Raw genomic sequence first — 26,004 nt, 5'->3', positions numbered from 1 at the left:
GAAAAGATGTTCAGTAATATTTAATTTTAAGGATTTGTTGGTATTTCTAACAGTTTGTGATCAGGTTTTATCAATGCATTCTGGTGCAACCGGCCCTTTAAGAGCCTTCAGGATCTGGATTTGGCCCAGAACCAAAATGAGTTTGATTCCGCTCGGCTACAATTTAATAACGTTCTAATTGGGTGAAGTCTGAAGGTGGTTGATTGTGGTTAATTTGGGGGAATCTGTTAACATATTTACAAGATATAACAAAAAAACTAAAATATATATGTGCTTTCTTTCTTTTTTTTTTTTTTTTGCACTATGCTTGACTTTGTGTTGATCTTTCACATGAAATCTGAACGAAACGTTTTTGCTTGTGGCTGCAACAAGACAAAAAAGTGAAAAAGTTCAAGCGGCTTGGAAACCTTTGCAAGACGATTCCAACGTAAAAAACCTGACTGAGGTTCAGGAGCTCTGCAGGTCATGAGAGTTCGGCATTCAGATCTGATCTGCTAAAAATGCAGAGAAACAAAATGTAAAAATGTGCAATTGATTTGGAATCAATTGCTCCTCAAACAATCTGAACAGATCAATTATCATCTTAAGCTTTTGCAGTTTTGCAGAACAAATGCACTGATTTGTAGAGCTTTACACCCTGACCTGGAAAAATAAAACTTTTTCAGAATAAATGAATAAAGAACTAAATGTTCACTGTAAAAACACAAAATATTACCAAGAATATTTGGTCGAGTTCCTCGTGCAAATATCTTGAAATAAAACAAAATAAGTTATTCTTAAATTAGTTTTGTCCTATTTAAAATGTATTTAGTTATTTGCACTAGAAACTAGACCAAAAATACTTTGTAATATTATGTCATATGAGTCTCACGTTCTATATTCGGGAAACTTAAATTAGTGTTAGACTTCCACATAAGATAAATAAATAGAAATAAATATTTACTTAAGAAGTCATTCAAAATGTGTGGGAGTCACACACACACACACACACACACACACACACCCCACACACCCCCACACAAACACACACACACACACACACACACACACAGATACACTCCTAAGATTCAGCGCTCCAAGGCACGGCAACCAGGTGTGTGAGTGTTGGGGGGTAAGAGATGCTACTCAGTCTTTTCTGACTTCCCGTCTTTGTTCTGGGATTCGGCTGTTTTCCGGAGCTGCGTCTTTTCCGAGCTGCTGTTGATCTGTTGCTCGTTTGGCCCGCTCGTTTTGCCGCTCGAGTTTTTGTCCAGGTAGTTGAGCATCTCGCTGAGGACCGTCTGGAAGGTGCTGAGCGCCGCGCAGACCGCCGGCGTGCCGAAGCCGTGAGTGATCAGGCTGCAGGGAGGAGACGGAGAAACGTAAAATCAACCGATTCCAGACAAATCAGAGGAGAGTTTGGGATTTTTTGGGAGTCTGGCAGTGAAATCACTGCCTATTCTTTCAAAACTGCAGGATTCAGCTCTTTAGCAGTTCATGAGGGAGGATTCACTTCCATTTGAACAGTTCTAAGTATTCTTAAACACAAAAAGAACGTCTCATGGAAAATTAGCCAATTTTCTTAGACTGGCTTCTTTTTAGACACAAAGCTTCGACAGCCACTATATTTCATAATCGTTAATTTAATTTCCGAGACCTACCCATCTCTATTCCCTCCTTCCCAATTATCACTTTGCACTTTTTCGATAAAATATTTAGCTGGGAAATGCGACATTTCTTCACAAAGTCATCAGAACAAGTAAGGACTATGGGACATTCAAACCATGTTTCAATATTTTTGCACAAAATCGTTCTTAGGTAATGAGATTTGAATCTGCTCAGTTCTACTTCCTTTCAGAGTGTTTTAGGGTGTTTTGTCACTTTAAATCCAAATAAGCTGCTGCTGGCCACGCCCCCAAATCAATGTTTACACTCAAACGTGAAACTGGCTGCAAACAGATGCGCAATTACATAGCTATACATCTTTGAAAAACAAAAGTGGAGGCTTCTGCACAATCAGCAGGAATGCAGGAAGTGGTTTCTAGATGGTAAATCAACAACAAAACACTTGTCTTCTCCAGCAGCCATTGTACTGTGGTAAAACCAGCTGACCAAACATGTTGGAGGTCAAATTGGGCTGGTAGGCAACTGCAGTGACTCGATAACCAGGAGGTTTTTGAATTGGCTCATTTTCCAGACACCAAAAAACAAGCTGGGTGGTTTTTGAAGCACTTTGGCTGTAGAGACCCAAACATGCAAAAAGTACATTTTGCATGACAAAAGGTCCCATAAATAAATTTGTTCTTTTACTGCCTTCATTTGCAGAAATGCCCCAGAAATGACCAGGCAGCAAAATGAAATCCATTCAGTTCAAGACGACGTATCGGAGAAATTGGGTTAAAATCCCATCTAATTTGTGTTCCTTTGATAAATTTCAAACAATAAAAGTCACTGCAGAGTCAGAAGAGTCACAAAAACAAAATACTCGTCTCTTTTATGAATCACTTCGAGAACGTGTCAAACTCGAGGCCCGAGGGCCAAATCTGGCCCGCCGTAGCTTTTTATGTGGCCCTCTAGATTCTAGACTAAACACAAAGTGAGCTTAAATATTATATTATCAATCAAATCTATGCAGTTTTTATCTATTTACTGCCAAATTATATCAATCAGTTTCCTGAGAATTATCATGGAAATTTACACAAAATCAACAAATCCCTGCAGGTTTTTGCACTGATATAATTTGGAGCTTATTGCAGATTTTTCTCAAAAAGTCCCAAAAACAGCAGCTTCAGATTATAGTCCATGATCTGTACGACAAGGAATAAAATGTCACATTCACCGTCATTTCCAAATCAGAACCACAAACACTTTGATTTTTATTGGAAAAAATCACAAAATTAACCACAAAATCCTGGATTGACTAAAAAGATGTTCAATATTGTTTAATTTCAAGGATTTCTTGATATTTTAACAATTAGTGAACAGGTTTTATCAACACATTCTGGCACAACCGGCCCTTTAAGAGTGTTTATGATCTGGATTTGGCCCAGAACTGAAATGAGTTTGACTCTAACGTCCAGCATGGTGTTCTTTAGTTTTCCTCTTTGCATCAGTGAATATCTCAACTCCCTCTATCAGTTTGGTAACTTTTCTCCAATATGACATTTCCAGTAATGAGCCTCCTCTCCTCTCGCTGTTTGTGCCAAATCTCCGATTGCACAGCTGCGTCGCTGGAAAGCAGCAAAGAGGTCACTGGCACAACGCGCAGAGCTTCTCGTTGTAGTTTTTAAAAGAATAACAGAAACAGTTGGGCTCGCTCCAAGGTTTTCTGATGCGTCGCTTTGTGTGAATGCTACCTGAAGTGTGTGAGGTGTCTCTGGATGTCCAGGTCCAGGATGGGGGTCGGCCTGGAGGAGCCCAGAGGAGAGCGGTCCTGGCTCAGCAGGTCCTGGAACTCCTTGCAGATTTGCCTGACGGACAGAAGGAGGGAGGGAGAGAGGAAGAGTTTACCATCTGTCTCCACACGTCGTTATTCTCCTTCCCACAAACCCGTCCATCTTTATCACTTTAAATCACATCGGGGGAAATAAATACGATAAAAACTCTGCTAACGTCAAGAAGGATGTGGTCAAGTCTTAAAATTCACCTCCAAGACAAAGAAGCTTTTGTTTTCATACTAAATAATCCTCCTAACTGGAGTGGATTTAAAAAAATATTTACTGTATTGGTGCGATTGTGTGCCACCAGTCACATCAATAAGTGTAAATAAGCTATAAATCATACCTGCTTTTAACAGAGAGTAGCCAAACTAACAATCCAGATAATTTATCGTTTTGCCTATAAATCAAAATGATTGAGAAATGTCTCATGATAAATGATGCGATAAATGTGCTTATTGATTACTAAAACAAACTTGTTTTTAGGTTTTAAGCACAAAAAAAACTTATCAAAGATGCATCTGACATTTCAAACCCCAAAATAGGTGAGATAAGAATATTTATGATGACATTTTATATGTGCACTGCAAAAACACAAAATCTTACCAAGTATTTTTGCTGTAATTTTTAAAGCAAATATCTTATCACACTATAAAAATGAACAAACTAACTTAACTTTTCATCCAGATACAGGAGCTTGTTTTAAGTGAGTAATTCCTTAATATTGATGTTTGACTGGCAGATTGTTTCACTTTAGGGAAACAAATCAATATTATTGACTTAAAACAAGCTCTTATCTTGCAGAAAGTTACTTGAACTCAGTTTTGTCTTATTTAAGATTATTACTTGGTGATATTTTGTTTTTGTTTGCCTCCTCCTCACTTTGTTGCCAGAACCATCTTCTTGCGAGCGTTGGTCTCTTTCGGCTCGCTGTGCTGCCTCGCCAAATGTTCCCCCACCGCCTTGCTGGGAAACTCGGTCTCACAGGTGTAGCCGAAGTCCCTCGCCAGGTGGAGCGCCTCACCTGCAGCGAACAAAAACACCAGGAATAAGCAGGGAGGCGAGGACTAGAACGGATTAAATATTAAAAGCGTGACGAGCGGCGTGACGCGCCTTCCACCAGGGAGGTGAGCAGCGTGACGTTGGCAGCTTTCCTCCGTCCCGCCGGCAGGTTGAGGCCTAAACGATCGAGTTTCTCACGAAGACACCGGCCGCCGTTCTTGGACTTTGCTCTGCCAAAACAAAGTCAGACGTTTAACCGGGTTGAAGAACTTCAATGATGGAACTGATTTAACTTGGCAAAGGCAAAGTGGAGATGAAAACATGTAATTTACTGCATAATCGAGGTTTTGCTTTGCGTTTTGTGAGCTGCGTTGTCCTGAAGGCAACAATTATTTTAGTGGTGTGTGTTTCCCTCGCATGTCGGCTATAAAACAAATTTGAAACTCAGTGAGTAAAGAAACTTTACATTTAGTGACATTTTTTGATAAAGCCAAAGTGGCTCTTTGCAGAGGGCGGCATGGGTCAAGGGGCGGCATAAAATATCAAATGCATCAATGGATAATCAGTTTTTATTCAAAAAAACGTTCTCATCTGCAATTATAACTTCTGACGATGCTGAAGCTACTTTCTGTACAATTTTGCATCAAAATTAAAGGATTTATCAATAACTTTTTAATGATTTTTTCCCTCCAGAGTTATTTGTTCAAAATCTTCAGTATTCAGACTTTTTCGACCTCAAACTGAACCAAGATTATTTGAAACTAACTTTGAGATTTAACCGCTTATTCTTTGAAAAATGGGGCTGAATCGATTAATTCATGAAATAATCATCATCTAGTTCAGTAATCAATTAATCCTTAACTGTGTTAGTGCACAGACTCAGAGAAAAAAAGGCTATTTACTGAAGAAGCATCATAATTAGAGCAGGAGTTAAACAAAAACTGGACCAAATATACATGCTGTACATTTTCCATTAATATAAAAGAATTGAAATAAGACAAATTAACTTAAAAGGGACTTTTTAGCTTGATTTAAGTATTTATTTTCTTAGTATTGGTAGAAAAAGTTCCACTGGCAGATAATTTAACTTATAAGATTATATATAAGTTAAATATAGAACTACAGATTTTTCTTCAATAAAAGGGATTATTTACTTAAAACAAGCTCCTATATCCTGCTAAAATGTTACTTTTAAGTCAATTTGTCTCATTTCAAGTTTACTAAGATATCTGCACTAAAAACTAGACCAAAATCTTGGTAAGATTTTGTGTTTTTGCAGTGCGTTCTGTGCAAAACTCCTCAAATGAAGCTAAAAGTAAATCAAGTGAAGGCTAAAGACATTTTATCTTATTAAATGTTTTTATTTTCATCTTTTAATGTATTTCTAACATTGATCTCTGAACTTGAGTTAAAACATTAGTATTGTTGTTTCTAAATGAACATAAACTTGTTTTCTTTGCATTATTTAAGATCTGAAAGCTCTGCGTCTTTTACCGTATTTTGACCGTTTCTCATTTTCTGCTGATAAAAACCAAAATTTTTGCTTGTAATTTCAGAGACATGTTGTCACCAGTTCATAGAATAAAACGACAATGTTAATTTTACTCAAACATAAACCTGTAAAAAGTAAAATCAGAGAAACTGAAGTGGTCTCAACTTTTTCTGGAGATGTATAAATATATACTTAGACAGAAAAAGGCTGATTTTTTTGGGTACAAATTATCCAAATTCTGTGTTTTCATGGTATCTCGTATATATTTGTATATTAATTCTAGATTTCTTTTTTTATCTGTAAAACTGAAGAAGTAAAATTGTGCTATTTTTCAATCCGATTAACTGATTAATCGTCAGAATAATTGATAGATTATTAGTGGTTAGTTGCAAAAAGAGCTTTTTGGCATTAAAACACCTTAAACTAGTGAATTATGACGGTGTCAGACTGGAGGAGTTCCTCCAGTCCTGCACTAACCTCTACAGTTAACATGTAGCACCAATATGTGGAGCATAATCAATATTAATCCCCATAAAGACGAGCCTCTCCGTTTGTGCTCGGGTCTTTTCCCTCTCCCTTTGTTGATGCCTCGTCTGGTAGCCATATTCTCTCCCTCCTCTCTTCTCCTTTTCTCTCCAGCTCATCAATAATACAGCGCTGGCAACTCCTGCTTTCCTCTGCTGCCTCTGATCCTGGCGTGCTTTGGCCTGGTCTCGCCTGCCTCTGGCTCCCTGGGCATGGCGGCGCGTGCAGCCCCGGCCTTCTTGTGGGCGCAGAAATATATCCTCTGTTTTATCTGAGGGCTACAAAGACTCTCCGAAGCTCAGCAGCCAGATTTAGGCCTGGAAAGTGGGAGCTTCTGCTACCCAAAAATCCCCCTCTACCCCAAAAATGTCCTCTCTTGTCCACTGCTGTGCGTCGTGGGAGGATTCAAACAGTTAAATGAAGATATTTTGACCGTTGAGGCTGTTTTTCCAGAGGTTCTGCGGCGGCGTTTTGCACTGACCTGCGCAGGATGCCGCCCAGCAGGGAGGCGTTGAGGCACTCTGGCGGCGAAAGTCGTCTCTTCACCTCGGCGATGGTGACTTTGTACTTGGAGGTGGAGCTGAGCAGCGAGAGGCGACCCGGTACGGAGCAGAACAGGTCGGTGGGGTTCACCACGCACGTCCCCCCTGCAAACACGCAGAGCAGCGCTGAGGTCAGAGGTCACAGGGGCAGAAACAGCAACGTTTGGGAAGTTAGAGAGACTGAAAGAACCAGCTGATATTCCAGCAGAAAATGAGGAAAAATAAAAGTTATAAAAAATGAAAATTAGTGCAGGATTACCAGGGAGTATCAGAGCCGGGATAAAAACTTAAAAATATATAAAATTATGAGAACAAAGTCATCAGTTTGACTATATTCTTGTACGATTACAACATTATTCTCATAATATGATTTTATCTTAATTATTTCAACTTTATTCCTGTAATATATTGCTTTATTTCTCATAATGACTTTATTCTCACAATATTCAATATTGTTTTGACTTTTGTCTAATTATATGATTTTAATATTGTATTATTTAAATTTTATTCTCATGCAACTTTATTTTTTTGTAGGATGGTTTTAGTACTAACAGATTAGGATGAATTAAAGTCTTTGACATCTCAATTTTTATCTACTGAAAACTGAACATGTTGACTTGCTGAGATGTTTGAATTTTGTCCATAATATCATTCAAAAGCAGAATTAAGGCCAATAAGTTTGTTAAACTTATGTGCAACTTATTGTTTTTATGAATATCTGATTAATGTTTTGTGTTTTATCAATTTAAGACATATTTCTTTGCTCAATCCCATTACTGACTTCCAGCTCCAGCCCTAAATAATTACAGCAGCAGAAAATATTGTCATGTTATTTGGTGATTATTATTGTTCCACCATCTGGAGAAACTTATGAAAGTATTCTGGAGAACCCCCTGCAGCTTTAACACGACTTCATAAACACAGCCTGCTTTCTGTTACCAGGACAGAATAAAATGTACCTCACATATCTGCTGTATTTAAAAGGATCTGCAGAGCTACGGGAGCCCACAAGGACATTTTTATTATTAAAAGAAATCTGGATGTTCCTTCTGCTCCGTTTGCATTCAGAAAACTCATTTCTGGTCATAAACTGCCATGTTTTTCCTATAAAATAGAGAAAAATACTTAGCAAGAGGCTTGTTTAAGTGTAAATGTATATTAGTTTCAAAGAAAATTTGCTCCTCTGTGTGAAATAAAATCCTGTGCAGATGTGACAGGATGAATAAGAAAATCTCGTTTCTCACTCAGGTTTCATTTATAATGATTCATGAAGAGTCAGATGGGTGGAAAGTCGACGCGTGAGAAGAAAACTTTCTGCATTTCAACAGGAACCCTGAAGCCAGAACATGCAGTCAGGTCTGCAGGTTTCACATCGACTCTTTCCAGCCTGAATCCGTTGTTTCCCGAAAACTTAAATCGTAAAATATATTTTAAAAAAACACACATTTCTAAAGCGATGAAGCAACTCTCAACTCTTTTACCTATAGGACCAATCAGTGGACATTTTAAATATAACATCGCCTGCATGTATTTATGATCCAGGTTCAGTTTTAAAGTTTATCTAAGAGTTTTTCTTCCAGGAGGGGAAAAACAAAACCGAAGCTGCTCCGCATTATTAATCACACCTGCCTCAGCGCTGCCGGTCCTCACTCAAACATATTTATGTACAGATGTAAAATATGTATTGACTTCTCTGGCTGTGTGTTTTCATTATTGAGTTTCACTGAAGCGAACAGCCTAAGTGGCTGAAATGCAAGGTTTTTGTCTGATCCACTGCAGGCTATATTCTATTATTTATCCGCCTCGTTATCAGATCTAACAGCAGGGTGTGTCGCTTTGTTATTAGCCGTGTTGGAAATGATGAAGAGAAATAAAAAGACGCCTTTTAGGGCGAGTAGAACGGCGCTGCAGGCGAAGATCGGATGATCCTTTTTGGGGCTAATTTGACCACCAACAAGGTTTTTATTTCATGACAACTCACTGTGGAAGCATCAATGCATTTTGCTTGAGAAACCAGATAAGGGTTCGTTTTTGGACACTTTTTTTTGTCTTTTACGTAACTGTAATTCAGTTTTTGAGGAAAATATTTACCCTAATGTGAAATATAATTTGCAACACACTAAAGCAGATCCACAAGTTTTACAAAATCAGTTTGTTTTTGTTAATTGAACTCATTATTATGAGTTTTCCAGGCATTTTATGGCAAAATTAAATAACCAGTTGTTAAAAAATGTTACATATATAAAATATGAGTTAAAAGAAATTTGGTTACTTTCCAACTCACTACACTGTACAAATTATTCTGCAGAAACAAAATAAACATTTCTCTACAATCACATATTACTACAAATATTCAACATTGTACTGCATGTTTTATGAATAATCATTTATTAGCTTTTGAGTTACTCTTAGATTAGTTAAAATTATTAAAATTTAACCCAGGGTGAGTAAATGTGCACAGAAACGTTTTTGTTTGTGTTTTTATGACCAGCGTTATTATGTCATGAATGAAAGTTTGCTTTGGTGCAAAGGAGCTCAGTTTATTTTAAAAAGCAAAAATAATCCAGATATTTGATGATTTAATTCTGCAACAGGAACAAACATCGTTTTGTAAATGTAATTTCACTTCCAGATCCAACATGTTGGCTTAGACAGGAAGACGACGTAAAGCAGGAAACAAACTGAAAATAAAAGATTGGAATCCTGCAGACTTGAACATTTGGGTTTATATTTTATATTTTTAAGGATATTTATGCTCTTAGTTTTGAACTGTGCTGTGCTAATTCAGCAAAAAACTGATTTGTTTTAATATTGTCACACGTTTTTGTAATCATGATGGTGTTTTTGGTCCTGGAATGAACCTTTATCCATAAATTTGAAAGGCATTTTTCATAATATTCTCTATTTGCACTTTTGTCTTGATAAAATGTTTTATTTCCTTTGCTTCTTAAAAACATTTGAGAAAAACATTTAGTGATTTCATAAATCCAGCCAGATCTTACTGGAATTACACATTTATACATTTATTTTTCTGTCCTCATCACCTGAAACTTCCTGCCTCAGATAATATCCTCCCATTTTCTACAAAATTTAAATTTTAAGAAGAAAATTTTATATTTTTAAAAAACTGAAGTGATTTTCTGTTTTGTCATTAAAAAAGTTCGAACCTTAAAGCTATTTCTCTTTTAAAGCAATCAGCAGTAAAGCTGATCATCAATGAAGTAATCAAATGTATTGGCTAATGACAGAAAACAGATAATTTAAGAATTGAAACAACTTTTCTCTTGGAGCTGCAGGATTAGCATTTAGCTACAATTTATTAGAATAAATGTATGTGAGCTTTTATGTTTGTTGACTTTTATATGATCGTTATGTTGGTATTTTAGCTTAGCTATGCTAGTAAATCTGAGCCGACACCATTCAGCAGCCAGACCCGCCAAACTGACTGAATCACCAGGACAAAACGAACGAAAAGGTCTGAAAAGAAACCGTCCTCCAAATATTATAGTCTGAAGTTTGATACTTTTGAAGCTTTAATTGGCATCATTTATTATATTATTATTATTATTATTATTATTATTATTATTATTATTATTATTATTATTATTATTATTAAAATACTGCACTGATGCTGTTAGTTGGTTGAAATTATTCTCCGGTCTGTTGGTGTCCTAATGAAATAAAGGGAAATTTGAATTAATCGTGTTTTTATTTGTATCTTAGATGCATTTTGTTTACCTGCCTTGGGAGAACATAGGAATTAGCCGGGGGCCAAATCTTTTTAAACCGTTCTTGTGGATGACAAATAAGTAAACAGAAACCAAACTAAACAAGCTGTACTCTGTTTTTATTTTTATTTCATTTTTTCTTTCCTCCTCCACTGACAATCTTTTATTCATAGTCAGCAGAAATGTTGTGGCTTTTCCTCAATTTCTGGCTGACATATAAATAAAGAAGAAGAAAAGGAGAAGAAGCGTCATCCAGCTGCTTTGCCCCTTTAACTGGAACACCTGACTGGTGTGGAAACAAAGGCCAGCTGGACTCCAGCTGCACCAGTTGGACCAGTTGGAGCCTCCAGTTCCACTCAGCCTGTCAAACTGGGGATCGATAGATAAGGCTGCTGTCCGTTAAGCTCGTGCGTGCGCGTGCGCGGCTCCGTGCCAGGGCACGATGTGGCAGGTAACTGAACCCGCGCTCACCTGTCCGTCAGGCTCACGCGCTCTGACAGAGGGGGGGTGCGCGCGCGCCTCTGAAAGCCGCGCGGTTCACATCATATTAATTCCCCTAAAAATGTTTTGATTCAAAGTAGTTTGTATTTTATGTTGCCAAGGGCGATCGAAAAGAGCTATTGCCGGTAGTGCAGTCAGCGGAGCGCGCGGGCCCAGAGGCGATAACGGTATTTAAGCAACGGAGAGTAGCCTGGGGCTGCGGCGCGAGCGGCGGGCGGGATCACACGCGGAATCAAGCGCCTTTTACGAGTTTGCCACGAAAATTAAAGAAAAAGAGACCAGGGCCAAATGCCATTCTCCTCATATTTTAACAACAATGTTTATAGCTGCAAAAAGAAAAAGAAAAAAACAGCGAAGAAGAGCGGATGTGCGTGTCGTGCGTAACGGCGCGGGGGCGCGCGTCAGACGGATCAGCTTGATCTTTCCGGGCTGAAGGAGTGGAAAAAGAGAAAGCAGCGTGATTAAAAACACAGACGACTCCTCCTAAGTAGGATCCGCATTTCTTGAGTGATTTTCTTTTGAAAAAGGTTGTGTGAATATTCATGCCGCCAAAGCCGCAGTCAGAAAGAACAACATTAATATGATCTCGGCTGAATCCGGGGGCCCCGCTCCGCATTAGCATATCAAAGCGTGCGCCCGAGGCGAGAGAAGCTATCGATACGGGAGCGGGAGGTAAAGCAAAGATTATTGGTTGTGATGGTTGCAGCGGCTGAGCTCAGGGCCAAATGCGGCGCGCCGTTAACCGAAAGTGATGGCGGAGGGATTCCCGCGTCAATCCGAGAGAAAAGCCCCAACACCTCGGCAGGGCAGGGCTGATGAAAAATTAAACCGGCCTTCCTTTCTGCCTCTGTGTGGAAAATTACACGCAGCCGCCACGCAGGAAAAGAAACAGGCGAGCTTTGATGGAGCGAAAAGAAGATCCGCGGCGTGTTTTCAGTCCCACGCGTGAGGAAACAGGCCGGCCTGCCGCGTGTTTGTTCAGGCTCAAACGACACGCGCACAGGTGGATCCAAACACCTTCATCCTCCGAACCCACGGGCCAAATCTGCGCCTGCAGTCCAGTCTGATAAATAACATCTGAAGAATATTCAGAAATGTGGAGCCAACTGTATAAAGTTTAAATAAATGTCACGAGTAAATTTTAGCTTATTGCAATTCTGAGCTACTGATGTGACTAATAATTAAAGATAAAAGACTTGAGCAGGTTTGAAATTTTATTTTTTTGTTATTTATTATAAAAACTGACTTTTTAATGGCTCTCTGCCCAGGGTGCCATTTTATAAGGGGCAGAACAAGCCTTTTTTTTATTGCTTATTTGTTTATGTTAACTCAATAAGGCATCTTCAGCTCTCCTGTGAACCACTGTAAACACTAATAATTAGGTTTTTTAACCAAAATCTATATATGGCTAATAACAGCAAAGCTGAGTTACTCCATGCTACATTAAAGGCCCAATATACTGATTTGTAAGAAATCTTAGCAACTTTTTATCACATTTTCTTTCTAAATTCAACAAAATGGAACTAAATATTCCATCTGTGATGCAACTTTTATTTATTTTATTGAAAACAGATGGAAATTTTCTCCTTACTTTTAAGGCACTAGCATCGTCATTTAGCTTCTTTAAACATCGGCTGCAAATGTGTTGCATCATACGTTGTTTGTTTATTTATATTGTATATCAAGTAAAGTATGTCAGATTTGAGTGCTTGAAAAAACTCTTAGCTAACACAGCTAACAATGCTAATTCAGATTAGCATAAAGGGTAAGCTAAACAGGTAGCCTAGCATTGCCTTTGTCACTTTGACTTTGTTGACATTTTAATTGTCTGGGAGAGTTTAGTGAGCCTGCACACAAAGAAACACGTAGGTGTTGAGTGACAGTTCGTTTCACAGTGGAAGTGGGGAGCAGTGTGTGTGTGTGTGTGTGTGTGTGTGTGTGTGTGTGTGTGTGTGTGTGTGTGTGTGTGTGTGTGTCGTGTTTAAACAGGCGAGGAAAGCGGGGCCGTTCCTGCTGTAACATGTTGACAGCAGACAAGAGAGGAGCGTTCCGCCTGTTTGTCTATCTGCTCGCTGTCTTGTCTTGTGTCGAGCCGTGACTGTTTTCCACGGCCTCCGGTGCAACAACACAGAGAGGAAACAAACGGGGGGTCCTTACCTCTCCGGATGACGCCCCCTTGGCCGTTCAGTACGAGCCCACACTGCGCCTCCACGGAGCCCTGCAGAGACGAGCGCTCATTAGTCTGGCAGACAGTAAAAACATGCAAGCTGCTGCTGCTGCAGAGCCTGTAATATATTTGTTGTTTTTACGCGCAGGTGCACAAAAACATTCAGCTGTGAACTGAAAATCCTCCATCTGAGGAAAGGATTTCATGTGAATATTTGTTTTAATGGATGAGTTTCATAAGTTGATGAGTGAAAAGAAAAGAAAAAATGAATTAAGAGATTCTAGAAGTGAGTTTTTACACATTTGCCTCCCAATCAGGCTTTTTATTGACTAAGAGTTTTCAAATAATTGCTTTTAATTTGTTTGGATCAAAAATATCCAAAGATGCTTCAGTTTTGATTACATTACTTTTTCTCTTTTTTTTTTTTTTTTTTACCATATCGCCACCAAAGGGGTCAAAGGTCATTTTTATGTCCAAAATATATTTTCTAAATATCAACAAAGAGGAATAAAGACGAATATTTGATCCAATTATTTCACTCAAAAGCCAGAATAAAAAAAACTGAGTTGAAATGTAGCATTGATCCACATTGTGTCAACTGAAAGATCACACATTTTAGTAAAAAATCAAGAGTTGCAAAATGTTTTAAACTTAAGGATTTTACTGAAACGATCAAATCAGGGGAGTTTTGAAAGCAAATAAAAACTAAAACAAATTGAGTCATCACCTTCCTAAAACATTGTCATTCTTAGTTTTTTTTTTTTTTTTTGGGCACAAAAATAAGAAAGCAAAATAAATATTTAGACCATTATTTTATAAAGATGAAAATATCATTTTTGAGAGAGAAAAAAAACCACAAAGTTGTATTAATATTTTTGTCTAAAGAAAAAAACAAACCCAATGTTTACATTCTGTCATAACAAAATGAAACTCAAGACTTTCTGTTATGCTCTTTAATTTTAGTCTTTTTAGCGCCCCCCCAGCCCCTGACCAAAACTTTCTAGATACGCCCCTGTTTTCCATCCACTCAACTTCAGAAGTATAAAATTAAAACCTCCTGGTTTTTCCACCAAAACTACTATATATAGTTTTATTACTTCTAAATGAATATGAAATGTTTGCGTTGCGTTATGTGAGGTCTGATAGCACTGCATCTTTTTAGTTATTTGGACAATTTCTCATGTTCTGCAAACAAAAACAAAATTTTTGCTTGTAATTTTGGATACATGTTTTCAGTAGTTAATCAAATAAAAGAACAATATTCAATTTACTCAAACATAAAGAGTAAAATCAAAGAAACTGATCATTATAACATTTGTCTATATATATATATATAGTTTATATGTATATAAACTGTTTATATATATAATATATATATATAGTTTATATGTATATAAACTGTTTATATATATCTTTGGGCTACAGCAAATAGAGGGAGGCCATTTTGTTAGAAAGTATAAACACCACAGGAGGCTTGGAGCGGATCTGAGGTCACAGTACCATCAACTTGCTGTTCACGGTTCCTCGGAAACAAGCCTCATTTAAAAAGCTTCCGGCTGCAATCAAGGACAGCGCGTCTCATCCTGACCCAGAAAGTCTCATCCTGACCCAGAAAGTCTCATCCTGACCCAGAAAGTCTCATCCTGACCCAGAAAGTCTCATCCTGACCCATAAAGCCGCCCAGGCGTCCAGATTCGGCAGCAACATCCTGATACCTGTTGAGATCTGGAGCCAAACGCAGATCTGGGCCTGACGGCAGCGACACGTTTTAGTCCGGATCAGACTCGCGTATCAACAATGTCATCAGAAAGAAGAACACGCGATTTTTATTCAGAAAACACTTAATCCCTCGCGCGAGCCTCGAGGCCTGGCCCACGCAGAACCCCCTGATTAAAATAAACTGGGAGGAGACGGGAAAAAATAATAATAAAAAGAAAAGAGATTTTTGGAGCGCTTTCTTAACCAGCTCCTGCTCTGTTCCTTTTCTTCTTATTCCGGAGCTAAAGTGATTATAAAATCAATATACAAAACGCAGCGGTCCTGCATGAATTAGCGCGCTGACGGGGGAAAGGTGTGGCAGCTGCTTTGTTCGCCATGAAAATCTCTTTAACGCGCTCAGAGATGCGGCGGCGCCGCGCGAGACCAGGACGCATCTGTCGGGTTCAGACATCCGCCTCGCGCGAGCGCAGGTTCACGAGCCGCTGCTTTCTTATCGGCTACAAAAGGTCAAAGTTCGCCCTTTAAAATCCCAAAAGCCTCCAGTAAAACGGAATGTAAAAAAAAAACTAAACTAAAAAGAGCCGAAGAATATCATAAAAATTCAAAATTGAATGAAAAAAATATGAAATCTATAAATATAAAAGAATTTTTATCGATATTTTTTAATTATGTCAAAATATAAATTAGGTATATCACATGCACTGATTTAAAAATTAAAAATACCCGACACTTAAAAAATAACTAAAAAAAAAACAAAATATTCCATAATATTTACAATCAATACGCAATTACCAATTTTTTAAAAATTACATTAAATTATAATAAAACATCCTAATTTCTATTTAGATAATATAATTTGTCATTCATGCAAAATACATATTTCAAACCATATTCTGAATTTACACATTTTGAAAAAATTAAATAATAAAAAAACGTGAGATTTTAATCAGTGGTTAAAATTCTGCTTCGGAGGATAAAAAACAACAACAACAACAACAAAAAAAAACATTTACGCGACATAAATTACGCGTCAGTGTTTAACCAGAGACGCGTCTATAAAACCGGCTCAGATGTCGCTGCATAACTAACAAAGTTGATTGACGTTAAGTCCGTAATTGGATAAACTACGGTGCTTTATGCTGCTCGAGTCGCTATTGTGTCCTGAAGCCCGATCCGTTAATCCGCCCTTTACCGGAGAATGGAGCGACCAGCGGCTTTTCTCTGCCCCAGCACACACACACACACACACACACACACACACACACACACACACACACACACACACACACACACACACACACACACACATTCTTTTTTTTTAACATGGCCGTTTCTTTACATCGAAGGGAATTATGTAAAATATGGGTCACGTGTGTTTCTGGGAGAAATAAAGGGATGATTCCTCAATAGGTCTATAGACTGCCAGTCAATTAACCTTTAGAAACCGGCCTGCCCGCCTTTCAGAGGCGTCGCGCCGTGTGGACTTGACATTTACTGAGCCGCTTTTTGTGCGCTCACGTTTTGCTTCGGAAACAAAATGATCTCAAAATCAGATCCAACATGAGCAAAGTTACAGTCCCTGAGTGGAAAGCGACAGACAGACAGACAGACAGACAGACAGACAGACAGACAGACAGACAGACAGACAGACAGACAGACATCTGTTTCTCTGCTCAATAAGAAGAGGGGAATGTTTTTGGTTAGTGGGCCAGTGGGGCAGTGGTGCGTCCGTGTTACTTCTTGTTAAAGCGAATCACATTTAGTTTGTTTTTTTCTGTGTTGGGTCTGGACTCGAAGGCCGCCGGTACCTGCAGGTCGTCTGCCGCCGGAGGAGGGAGGCCCAGGCCGGCGGCGGGCAGCAGCCTCTGGTCCGGGTGGTGCATGCCGACGCCGTAGGCTTGCGAGCCGTGTGACGTCATCAGCGACAAGTCATGGCGCCGGTAAGCGTCGAGGCAGCCCAGCTCGCGCCGCTGCTGCTCGTCCAGGCACGAGGACTTGAGGGCCGAGCGCGCGTTGTGCAGGTTGATGAAGTCGGCGGGCTCCCCGTGGTGGATCTGCTGGTAGTACTGGCCGGAGTGCAGCGAGTTCAGCCCGTAGGCCTCCGGGGCCACGGCCGGGTGGGAGTGCTGGAACTCGTAGTGGAAGGACTGGTGGTGCAGGGGCGTGTACTGGTGGTTGGCCGAGAAGTAGGGCGAGGCGAACTCCGTCCCCGCCGGCGCCGGGTAGGTGAGCGGCGACGAGGAGGAGTAGGCGACCGAGGAGTTGGCCACCGACTCCAGACAACCGAGCTGCATGAGCCGGTAGCTGTTTGAACCGTCGTGACGTATCTGGAAGATAATAAAGAGACAGGGAAAGATATGAGCAGTGTCATTTAGCATCAGCCGGTGTCTCCTCTCTGCCTCCCAAACACACTCCAAAACACAACTCACACACTCTCAAAGCGTTTTTTTTTCTTCCTCTCTCCTCCTCACTTGAAACCACCTGAAGGAGATGTCATTTCAACGCGCCTGGGAGGGGAACGACCGCGCTGCAACAGGAGCAATAGGTAGTTTTTTTTCCTCCCTTTGGCATGCCTGTCACTCTCTGTGCAGCATTTAAAAAGGCGTGCTGTTATATGTTATTATTATTACCGAGCTGCTGGCAAATTCACTCCCAGCGCTGCTGCTCGCCGTGGAGGAGAGACACAAAGGCGAGTTCTGCCCTGAAACGTCCTAATCACTCACATTTATAATAAATAAAACCCTAATAAGTCTCTTTTAGCCACTTCTTTTCATTTTCTTGCATTCCATCAACTGCGTTTCTTTTACAGATTAACTAAAACATTTTTTTATTGTCTAAATTAAATTCTGTTAAATGAAATAAAGCAGCCTACCTCTGCGTCGTGGACAAGTCCGGGGAAGGTCGCTGACATTGTTCTTTCTCCAAAATAACCCGAAATGTTTTGGTCTCACTCTCCTCTACGACCCGATCGAATAATAATAGTAATAATGCCGATAATAATAATAATAAAAAAGTGCTTTAAAATCCTCCAAGAAAAGCGAGCGAGATGGAAAAGTTCCCCTTTTGCGCGTCTCTGGGTTTTGGTAGAAAGCTGGCGGAACGCAGCGTCTCCCCTCTGCACGGACGGGGCTGGCGCACGGATTTTGTACTTGCAGGGTATTTCTCGGCTGATGTCGTAGGTCCCTTGGTAATATAGAAGTTTTGAAAATTAAGCATCAGCACTGAGGAATGGGAGGACAATAGACGGAGAAGGAGCATCCCAGGAGACAAGGAATAAATATTGTATCTTCGCCCTAATAAGGATCGAGAGCCTCTTTCAACGTTTTCCAGGCTTTTTTCTGGACATTTTCCTCCATTTTTGACTCGTTTGTGTTTCCACCAGGTCCGCTGCTCGGTTTTTCGTCGTGATATTATTGTTTTTTTTTACTCGTTTAACAAAAATCGAGCGGATTTTCAACGAAACTGTAAGTTTAATTTGCAATGTTTTGGAATAAGGTTGGATGTAAAAGATGTTTATGTTTCTGCTGAAAACGCTTCAGTTTGGATGCTTTTTATGCTTCCTGCATGCACCGATTATTAGCCTTTCTATTGGTTTTTACATTAAATACTGTTTTCACGTTTTGTCCGTTTGCGTTTTCAGATTATTCACATTTTCACAGATTAATTTACTGCGATATTCGAGTCACATATTTTTGCTGGCAGTTGGAAATTCATTCCGGTTTATCTGGGGTTTTTTTTTTTTATTGTGTACAAATCTGTTGGTTTTTTCCCCCCACATTTTCCAGCTTTTTGCATTAATCTTTTGATGCATTTGATTTATTTTCCCCCCATTTCTCCTCCCAGTCTGAATGTTTTCTTTGTTAATAATGAACTCATTATTAATGCTGTGGACGCGCAGGTCTGGTTTCAAACGTGTTTATTATTATTTGTGAATGTAATTTTTATTTTATGGTGTTTTTTCTTTCTATTTTTCTCTCTCATTGCTGTGACTCACCTGAGCGCCCTGGTGCTCCTGCACAGCTCCACGGTGCCGTCATGCAGATTATTGGGTTTTTGTTTACTTTTTAAAAATATATCTTTATGTTTTTGGGTTTTTGAGAGGATATATTAGGGGGCAAAATGAAATATTTTATCTGATAGGAAAATAAACGCAGCTAAAATGGGAATAAAAACATAGAGAATCAGACAGTGACTTGCCCTCAGGCCTTCTGGTAAAAGCAATAGAAACATAAATAGAGCAAACGCGGAAGTTTCTGTGGTCTGAGCCTGTTGGCGAGGAGCAAATAGAAATAAAGGAGAGGGATAGAAACCAGAGGAAGAGGAAGAGGAAGAGGAGAGGAGAGCTATTCTACTGTCTGTCAGATTTCCTGCCACTCAAAAACAAACCAGAGAGAAAGAGAGAGAGATGAAGAGGGAGGGACCAGAGATGAGCCCTAATCAGTCCTGGGTTGGATGTCTCTCTTTTTTCCCACTCAGCTGAAACTGCAACCAAAGCGACTCGCTGATGTTGTTAAACTGACTCTGCGCTTTAATTAAGTAACTATTTTCCTTCCCATCTGTTCCTGCATCCCGCTTAATCTCAGCCCAAATATCGAACAAAAGCAACAAGCCACCATTAAATGATGATGATTTTAAATTATTGCAGAGTCTTGTCACTTTCCCCCTGATCAGAAAGATCCCAGTTTATCCCATTTTCTTACGTTCAAATAGAAGAAGGACAAAAATCAGCTCATTAAGCAAATAGCGACCCTGGCAGAGACTCGTGTTGCAGGGGGCGCAGTAAATAACCTGCTTTAAAAAGTTCTCAAGGCCTTTTATAGTTTAATTAACCGATACCGATTGTTTTGCCTGGAGGCTCGACGTGAAACCTCTGCGCGACCAGACCGGTGAAGGCCGGCTGTCGCAGGCCAGGTATTAAAAAACAGAAAAGAGAGAGGAAGGGAGGAAGGGAGGAGGGAGGAGAGCACGGAAAAGAGGAGGAGGGACGAACAGGAAGGCCAGCAGGAAAAGAGACAGGTAAAGAGAGCAAGAAAGCGTCGACATAAAGTGATAAAATATGGCTAATCATCGTTTTTTAATTAAATTATTTGACTTTTTAATTGACATTTGACACCAAACCTTCAGGAGAACAGCAACATGTTTGATTTTATGATTTTAAACAAATCATAATGACACCAGAAAGGCTCCATATTCAGCAAGATTACATTATATAGCCAGAAAAGACTTCACTTTAAGGCTAAATGAGGCATAAATGTGGTTATAATGTGGATTTAAATTGGCAAACTAAGCCTGACTTTCAGTCCATCCAGAGCAAGCTATGCTCTAAAAATGTTAATTTATGGCTCTAGTTGTAATCACACAACAAATTGGTCATAGTTTGATGTCAATTCAAAGCTGTTTGGTTAATAATTTCTGCAGTTTTTTCTGACATAAAAAGGACAGAGTAAATGTAAACTCCTCACCTTCCTGAATCTTAATTAGTGAATTATCTGGGGCACCAGATAAAATTCAGCTCAGGGCCGCGCAAAATCTTGGGTCTGCCCTGTTTTGTCGATACATTCCTGTTAAAATAATCATTTATTTATTTGTTTCAAATATTTAAAATCAAAGAAAACAAACAGGACAAAAGGAGACGCTTTATATTCTATGTAATACATCACTTACTGACTAATTCTCATACATTTCAGAGTGGATGTTTGGACTGTGGTGTTCCTCAGGGTTGAGTGTTTGGACCCAAATTATTCATTTCATTCATTAATGACATGAGTAAATCATCAACAATCCTAAGACTTATTTTATTTATTATTCAAATATCTTGTCTTCTTTTGGATGCTGTTACCTCAGAATTGTTTAAAATTATTTTATGTTTATTTCATCCATTTATAGTCAAGTTGACATAAACAAAATAAGTTTTGAATAAAAAGTAAATCGTCCCTCTTCTTTCAAAAATGTGAATTGAAACAATCAAAATAAACAAAATTTTTAAAATGAAAGAGACGTCCATTGTCTCCATTGTTGAATATAAATTATATTAATATATTTTACTGTTTTATGTGTTAAAAATAAACCAAAGAAATGAAATAATTCCCCATAAAATAGAAGGGAATCCCACAAATCTTCATTTCTACACCACAAAGCAAATTTTCCTCTATATGTATTATTGTTATTATTACTATTAGCAGTAGATAATGAGGTAAATTGCTCCCGAACCGAGGCACCAGTTGCGCGTAACAGGGCTTAACGCCGGAGTGGCCCCTCTGTTACCGGGGGGCCGAGAGCGCCGCAGCAGATGCGCACTGATCTCCGGACAGGAGCCAGTCCATCTGGCGCCTGACGAGGCAGGGAAAGGCCCGAAAGCCCGCTCGGTAGTTCAGCCCAGAGGCGAGAATTTAGATCAGCCCCGAGGTTTTCTGGATGGACCGACTGGGAGCCATGGGGCCCGGCGGGGCGAGTGGAGGGGGCCCGGCATCTTTAAGGGCCAACAGGAAGTGGAAATCACTACAGGATTGGGCGTGTGACCTAATTCTGTAATTTCTCGTCAATATTTCGAAAAATCAAGACTGTGTGATGGTTAATTATTTAAGTTATTATTGTTATTGTTTGTACGTATCTATCATTCGTTTAAAAAAAAAATAAAAAAATGGAAATCAGGCTTAGTTTGCGAATTTATCAGAGCCATAAATGTTTTTAACATTTCAATGTTACCTGGTTTTGACAGAAAACAACATCATCACCTGGATAAAATGGTGTTGTTGTTTATTAATGAATGAGTTTTTAGATAGTTTAGCAAAATGAACGTCTTTCATCTGCATAAAACGTCACAATAAGCAAAATACAGAGAAACATCCCTGATTTACCAGCATTTTGATCAAATAGAAATTACGTTTTAAAAATAGAAAAATAACAATAAACGTTCAAAATGATCTGTTTTCTTTAAGTTAAACTTTATCTGATTAGCCACGCCCACATTACTTCTTCAACAACTATTTCACGTTGTTTAGACGGAAGTGATGAAACTAATCTGATTGGAGTCTATTTCTAATGATCTCATTTAAACTGTGTGAAATACCAAAAGGCCTCGGAAAGGCAGAGAAAACATCAGACCACATTGGTGTAAACGGTTTAATACGGAGGCGCAACTTATCCAAAATAGATCACTGCATACCCTGCAGTCACTTAATCCAGCCTATTACTGCCCTGTAATCCCCTTTAACGCAACTTTCAGCACATTGTGTCAGATTCTAACACTTGGATCAACTCGGGATGCATTCAGAGGTCAAACGGATCCAAAAGCCTCAAAATGTTGCTTATAATAAATGGTCAAAAACACCAAAACGAGACAGTTTTCCAGCAGAAAGAGGAAGGAAGTTGAAAGCCTCCCCAGCCTGCTGCCTGCAGCCTGAGCGCACACGCGTTGGCCTGCTTTCTGGGTCTGTTTGGGTCCTAATGAACCCGCTCAGACTCGTCCGTTGGGTCGGTGCGTCTGCACCTTTCTCCAGCCAAAATAACGTCTGACACAATAAAAGCGCAACGCGCGGAGCAGGTTGGCCCTCCGTCAGCAACCAGAGAAAAGTAATTAAGGAAACTGTCTGACCTACATAGAGGAAGCGCAGGTTAATATGCTAATATGGATCTGCTAATTGTGCGGATTTACTGTGTCGTTTTGGGGACGCGTCACTGCGCGGATAAGCCTTCAAGATCTGCAGCAAATTAATTTCTTTTCATGGGGCAGAAGAGGCAGGAAACAGGTGTTGGAGGAGGAGCAGACAGGGGCGTCTCCAGGAGGTTTGGTCAGGGTGACCAGAAAGGAAACACTGACTCTGAATGTCTGTAGAGAAATTCATAAAATAATAAATAAAACAGATCAAACAAATTTTAAAAATCCCTAAAAAAAAAAACTGTAATGACGTCACTTGAAATTGGTATTTTGCATTTTACATTTAAATGAACAAATTATCTTTGAGGAAAATTTTGCTAGAATAATAAAAAACTTTACAAAATTGACTTGACATAGAAACGAGTTCAGTTTAAAAGAATGAACCATTTAACAGATGTTAAACTGTAAAAGCTTAAATAAATAAATAAATAAATAAACAAATCAATAAGCTAATTTGTTGTTTAATATAATAGCTAAAGACAATTAAGTTAAAGTAATTTAAGGTGTAGCAAAGACATTTTATTAAGTTGGGCTCCACAGTTAAAGTTGATACAAAAGTATTGAGTTAAAGCAACAAGTGTGTTGAGTCAGAAAATATGTTTTTACAGCTCTATAACTAACTAACTAACTAACTAACTAACTAACTAACTAACTAACTAACTAACTAACTAACTAACTAACTAACTAACTAACTAACTAACTAACTAACTAACTAACTAACTAACTAGTTAAAAGTAAAGGAAGCTCGTTTTATCTTATTTTAGGCTTCAAATTCATACAAAAACTACAGCAATTCTCCCTATAATGGAAAGAAATATACCAATAATAAATCAATGCTTATTACATTTTCAGATATATTAACATATTTATAAGTCGGGCAGTAGCCGGACTGTTTTCAAGGAAAAACGAGGCCCTGCATGAAATAAATACAAAAGGAAGAACATTGAAGCTGACATTTTACTCTTTTAAATTTGAGTCATGCGTTTTAAATTTTAGTGCTGCCCCCTGTCGGTGGCGCCATTGCTCAGGTTAAATCTGCGTTATTGTTCATTTCTGTCCCTTAATATCACATTATGTTAATCTCCTTTCAGCTGCACATGCTATAACATATAAATAATCACGTGACCTGGGGTGATCACCCCCCGTCCCCATCTCCTGTTTACAACCATCATGTTTACTTCACGGACCATTACGCGTCCTTTGGTCACCTGCAGCAACCGGGTATCATTGCCGGTCTGCGTTGCCAATTAGCGCGTTTAATTGTTGCTCCTTTGTTGCCGTAATGACTCGGGAAGTCAACTGAGAGGTTGAATCCAGGTCACACGCGTGTCATCATCTGACAAAAGGCCAATCTGCTCCCAACGGACATGGCGACCATGATTACAGACCAAACAGGCGTTTAGAGTTTCAGAAAAGGAGCCGAGTGACGTCCTTTCTTCCAGCGTGACGTTGATTTATTAAAATAATAATCCGGATCGTGATCGACTCCTAACGACGGTTCGGTTGGCGGGTCTAGTCGCTTCCAAGCCGTCAATTAAGGCTCGTCTGCGCTGAATGATTAACAGTACTTTTAATAAACGATTACAAGCATCAGCCGTGCAGGAGCGAAGCTGTAAAATTGATTTGGAAAACTTAACTCCAGCAGCTGTTGGATTAGTGCGAGCCCGCTGCGTGTGCGCGCCGCGCGTGCGCGCCGCCGTGCGCGTCGATCGAAGTTCATTAACTTCTCTTCTCAAGAGTTTCTGAAGTGATGCTGCAGATCACACGAAAGCCAAAAGTCTTCCGACTATTTCCCGTGCAGATGGGAGGAAAAGAGCAACTCTGAGATTTTCATCACCTCTTGTGATCCTGGTTTTTTTCCCTGAGATTCTTCAGCGTTTCAGACAAGATGCAGAGATCTGCTCTGTTTCTGTTTATTTAGACTGATGATTCTCCCATTGTGTCGGTGGGATTTCGCATCTATTCGGATAATTACCCCCATTAAAAGCAGAATAATGCTGATATCCGTGCGCGTTATTGCTTCAGAAGTGGCTCCAGGCTTTACTCTGAATGGAGGCTTCAATGCCAAGAGTTAAATGGATCTTTGAGGGTTGAATTAATTTTTAGTACGTTGGGAGGTTTTAACTGAAACCTGGCATCTGTATGAATAAACCTAACGAAACAGTCCAATCAGATGAGCTTCCTTTAATGTGGGTTTCATATTGTGCTTCAGTCGGTTTTTGTGCCAAAATATGTCAGTTCTGGCTCAGTTCTGCCTGTTCTAACAGCTCAGGGATAGTTTTACTTAAATGGGACATTAAGGACCATTTTAGCAAATGTGTAGGATAATTTAATCTACGCTACAAGTTTGGTAATTGTTGTTTTGTCTTCTTAATGCCAAAAAACATAAATTTTGTATTCTTTTTCTGGAAGTGAGCTTTAGAGAAACAATCCTGTTAAAATCTAAGAGCTTTACATTTGAATGCAGCGCAGATTTCCTAGAAAGAACACAGAAACCTACAGAAGGCTTAAGAAAGCACGACTCAGTGTTCAGTTCACTCTGCCGCTGCAAAGTCTGGTTTTAGAAACACCGTCTTATCTTGGATCCCAAAAGAATTAAATCTCGTTAACGGATTTTTAGGACAAAAATTTCTGTTGTTGGTGTTTTTACTTTTGCATGATTTGTTTAAACTTACATAATGTTGGGAAAAACTGCAAGAAAATTTGAATTGTGAGAATAAATGTTATTAATTATGCATATCATGTGTTTTTCCTGTGATTCTTCCATCTTGGCGATGTTAATAAGCTACATTTCTTTGTTTATGTGCCTTAGACTTTGACTCCAAATGGACAACATGAGGTTCATTTCAGTATTGCATAACAATATTTGTGCCTAATGTAGTGATTGGTGATTTTTAGGTTTTCTAATCATGATTTAATGTAAATAATTTGTGCAGCTTTCTAATTATTGGCTGTGATCGGTCAAACATTTAGAACATTTTTCCCAGTTATTGGCATCTAGTTTGTTTCACTTTTCTTACAAAAAAACAGAGAAAATTAAATATTGCTTCATTTTGTCACAAATTTGAAGCTGGAAATTATAAACCAATCAGTGCCGTTTTATTGGAAATAAATCAAAAAGAGAAGTTTTTTTTGTGGGGGAAAGTTGATGGATATCTTTATTTTTACATTGTTGAGGGTTTTTGCCACCCCCAACCAGATGTCGCCCTGGGCAGTGACCAACTTCAACTTCATTAAAGCTGCAATGACTTTCCT

At 39.1% G+C, this 26,004-nt stretch overlaps 1 protein-coding gene across 2 annotated transcripts; it reads right to left on the bottom strand.

The window, feature by feature from the left end:
- Positions 1 to 757: 757 nt before the first annotated feature.
- tfap2d (transcription factor AP-2 delta (activating enhancer binding protein 2 delta)) lies at positions 758 to 18,211 on the bottom strand. Of its 2 annotated transcripts, XM_055054403.1 has the most exons (8): positions 17,965 to 18,211; positions 16,901 to 17,419; positions 13,364 to 13,424; positions 6,917 to 7,082; positions 4,530 to 4,648; positions 4,299 to 4,440; positions 3,336 to 3,449; positions 758 to 1,338 (listed from the first exon to the last, which is right to left on the bottom strand). In XM_055054403.1, the coding sequence occupies exons 1-8, from the start codon at positions 18,001 to 18,003 to the stop codon at positions 1,122 to 1,124; spliced, it is 1,377 nt and encodes a 458-aa protein (XP_054910378.1). In that variant the 5' UTR covers positions 18,004 to 18,211; the 3' UTR covers positions 758 to 1,121. The 2 variants fall into 2 exon arrangements, with proteins under 2 accessions (XP_054910378.1, XP_054910377.1); XM_055054402.1 differs by lacking the exon at positions 17,965 to 18,211 and having other exon boundaries at positions 16,901 to 17,470.
- Positions 18,212 to 26,004: the final 7,793 nt, after the last annotated feature.

This window comes from Poeciliopsis prolifica, unplaced genomic scaffold, assembly GCF_027474105.1.
Source record: "Poeciliopsis prolifica strain line A6 unplaced genomic scaffold, Auburn_PproV2 SCAFFOLD039, whole genome shotgun sequence".
Lineage (NCBI taxonomy): Eukaryota > Metazoa > Chordata > Actinopteri > Cyprinodontiformes > Poeciliidae > Poeciliopsis > Poeciliopsis prolifica.
The sequence above is the reverse complement of the archived record's forward strand: the minus strand, read 5'-3'. Positions and strand labels throughout refer to the sequence as shown.

Excerpts from the sequence above, each read along its gene's own strand:
- tfap2d (XM_055054402.1), bottom strand. The coding sequence starts at position 17,470 with ATGCTAAATGACACTGCTCATATCTTTCCCTGTCTCTTTATTATCTTC. Across the intron at positions 13,425-16,900 it reads CGGCGGCAGACGACCTGCAG|GGCTCCGTGGAGGCGCAGTG; the intron begins GTACCGGCGGCC and ends TCGTCTCTGCAG. Across the intron at positions 4,649-6,916 it reads CTGGGCGGCATCCTGCGCAG|AGCAAAGTCCAAGAACGGCG; the intron begins GTCAGTGCAAAA and ends TTGTTTTGGCAG.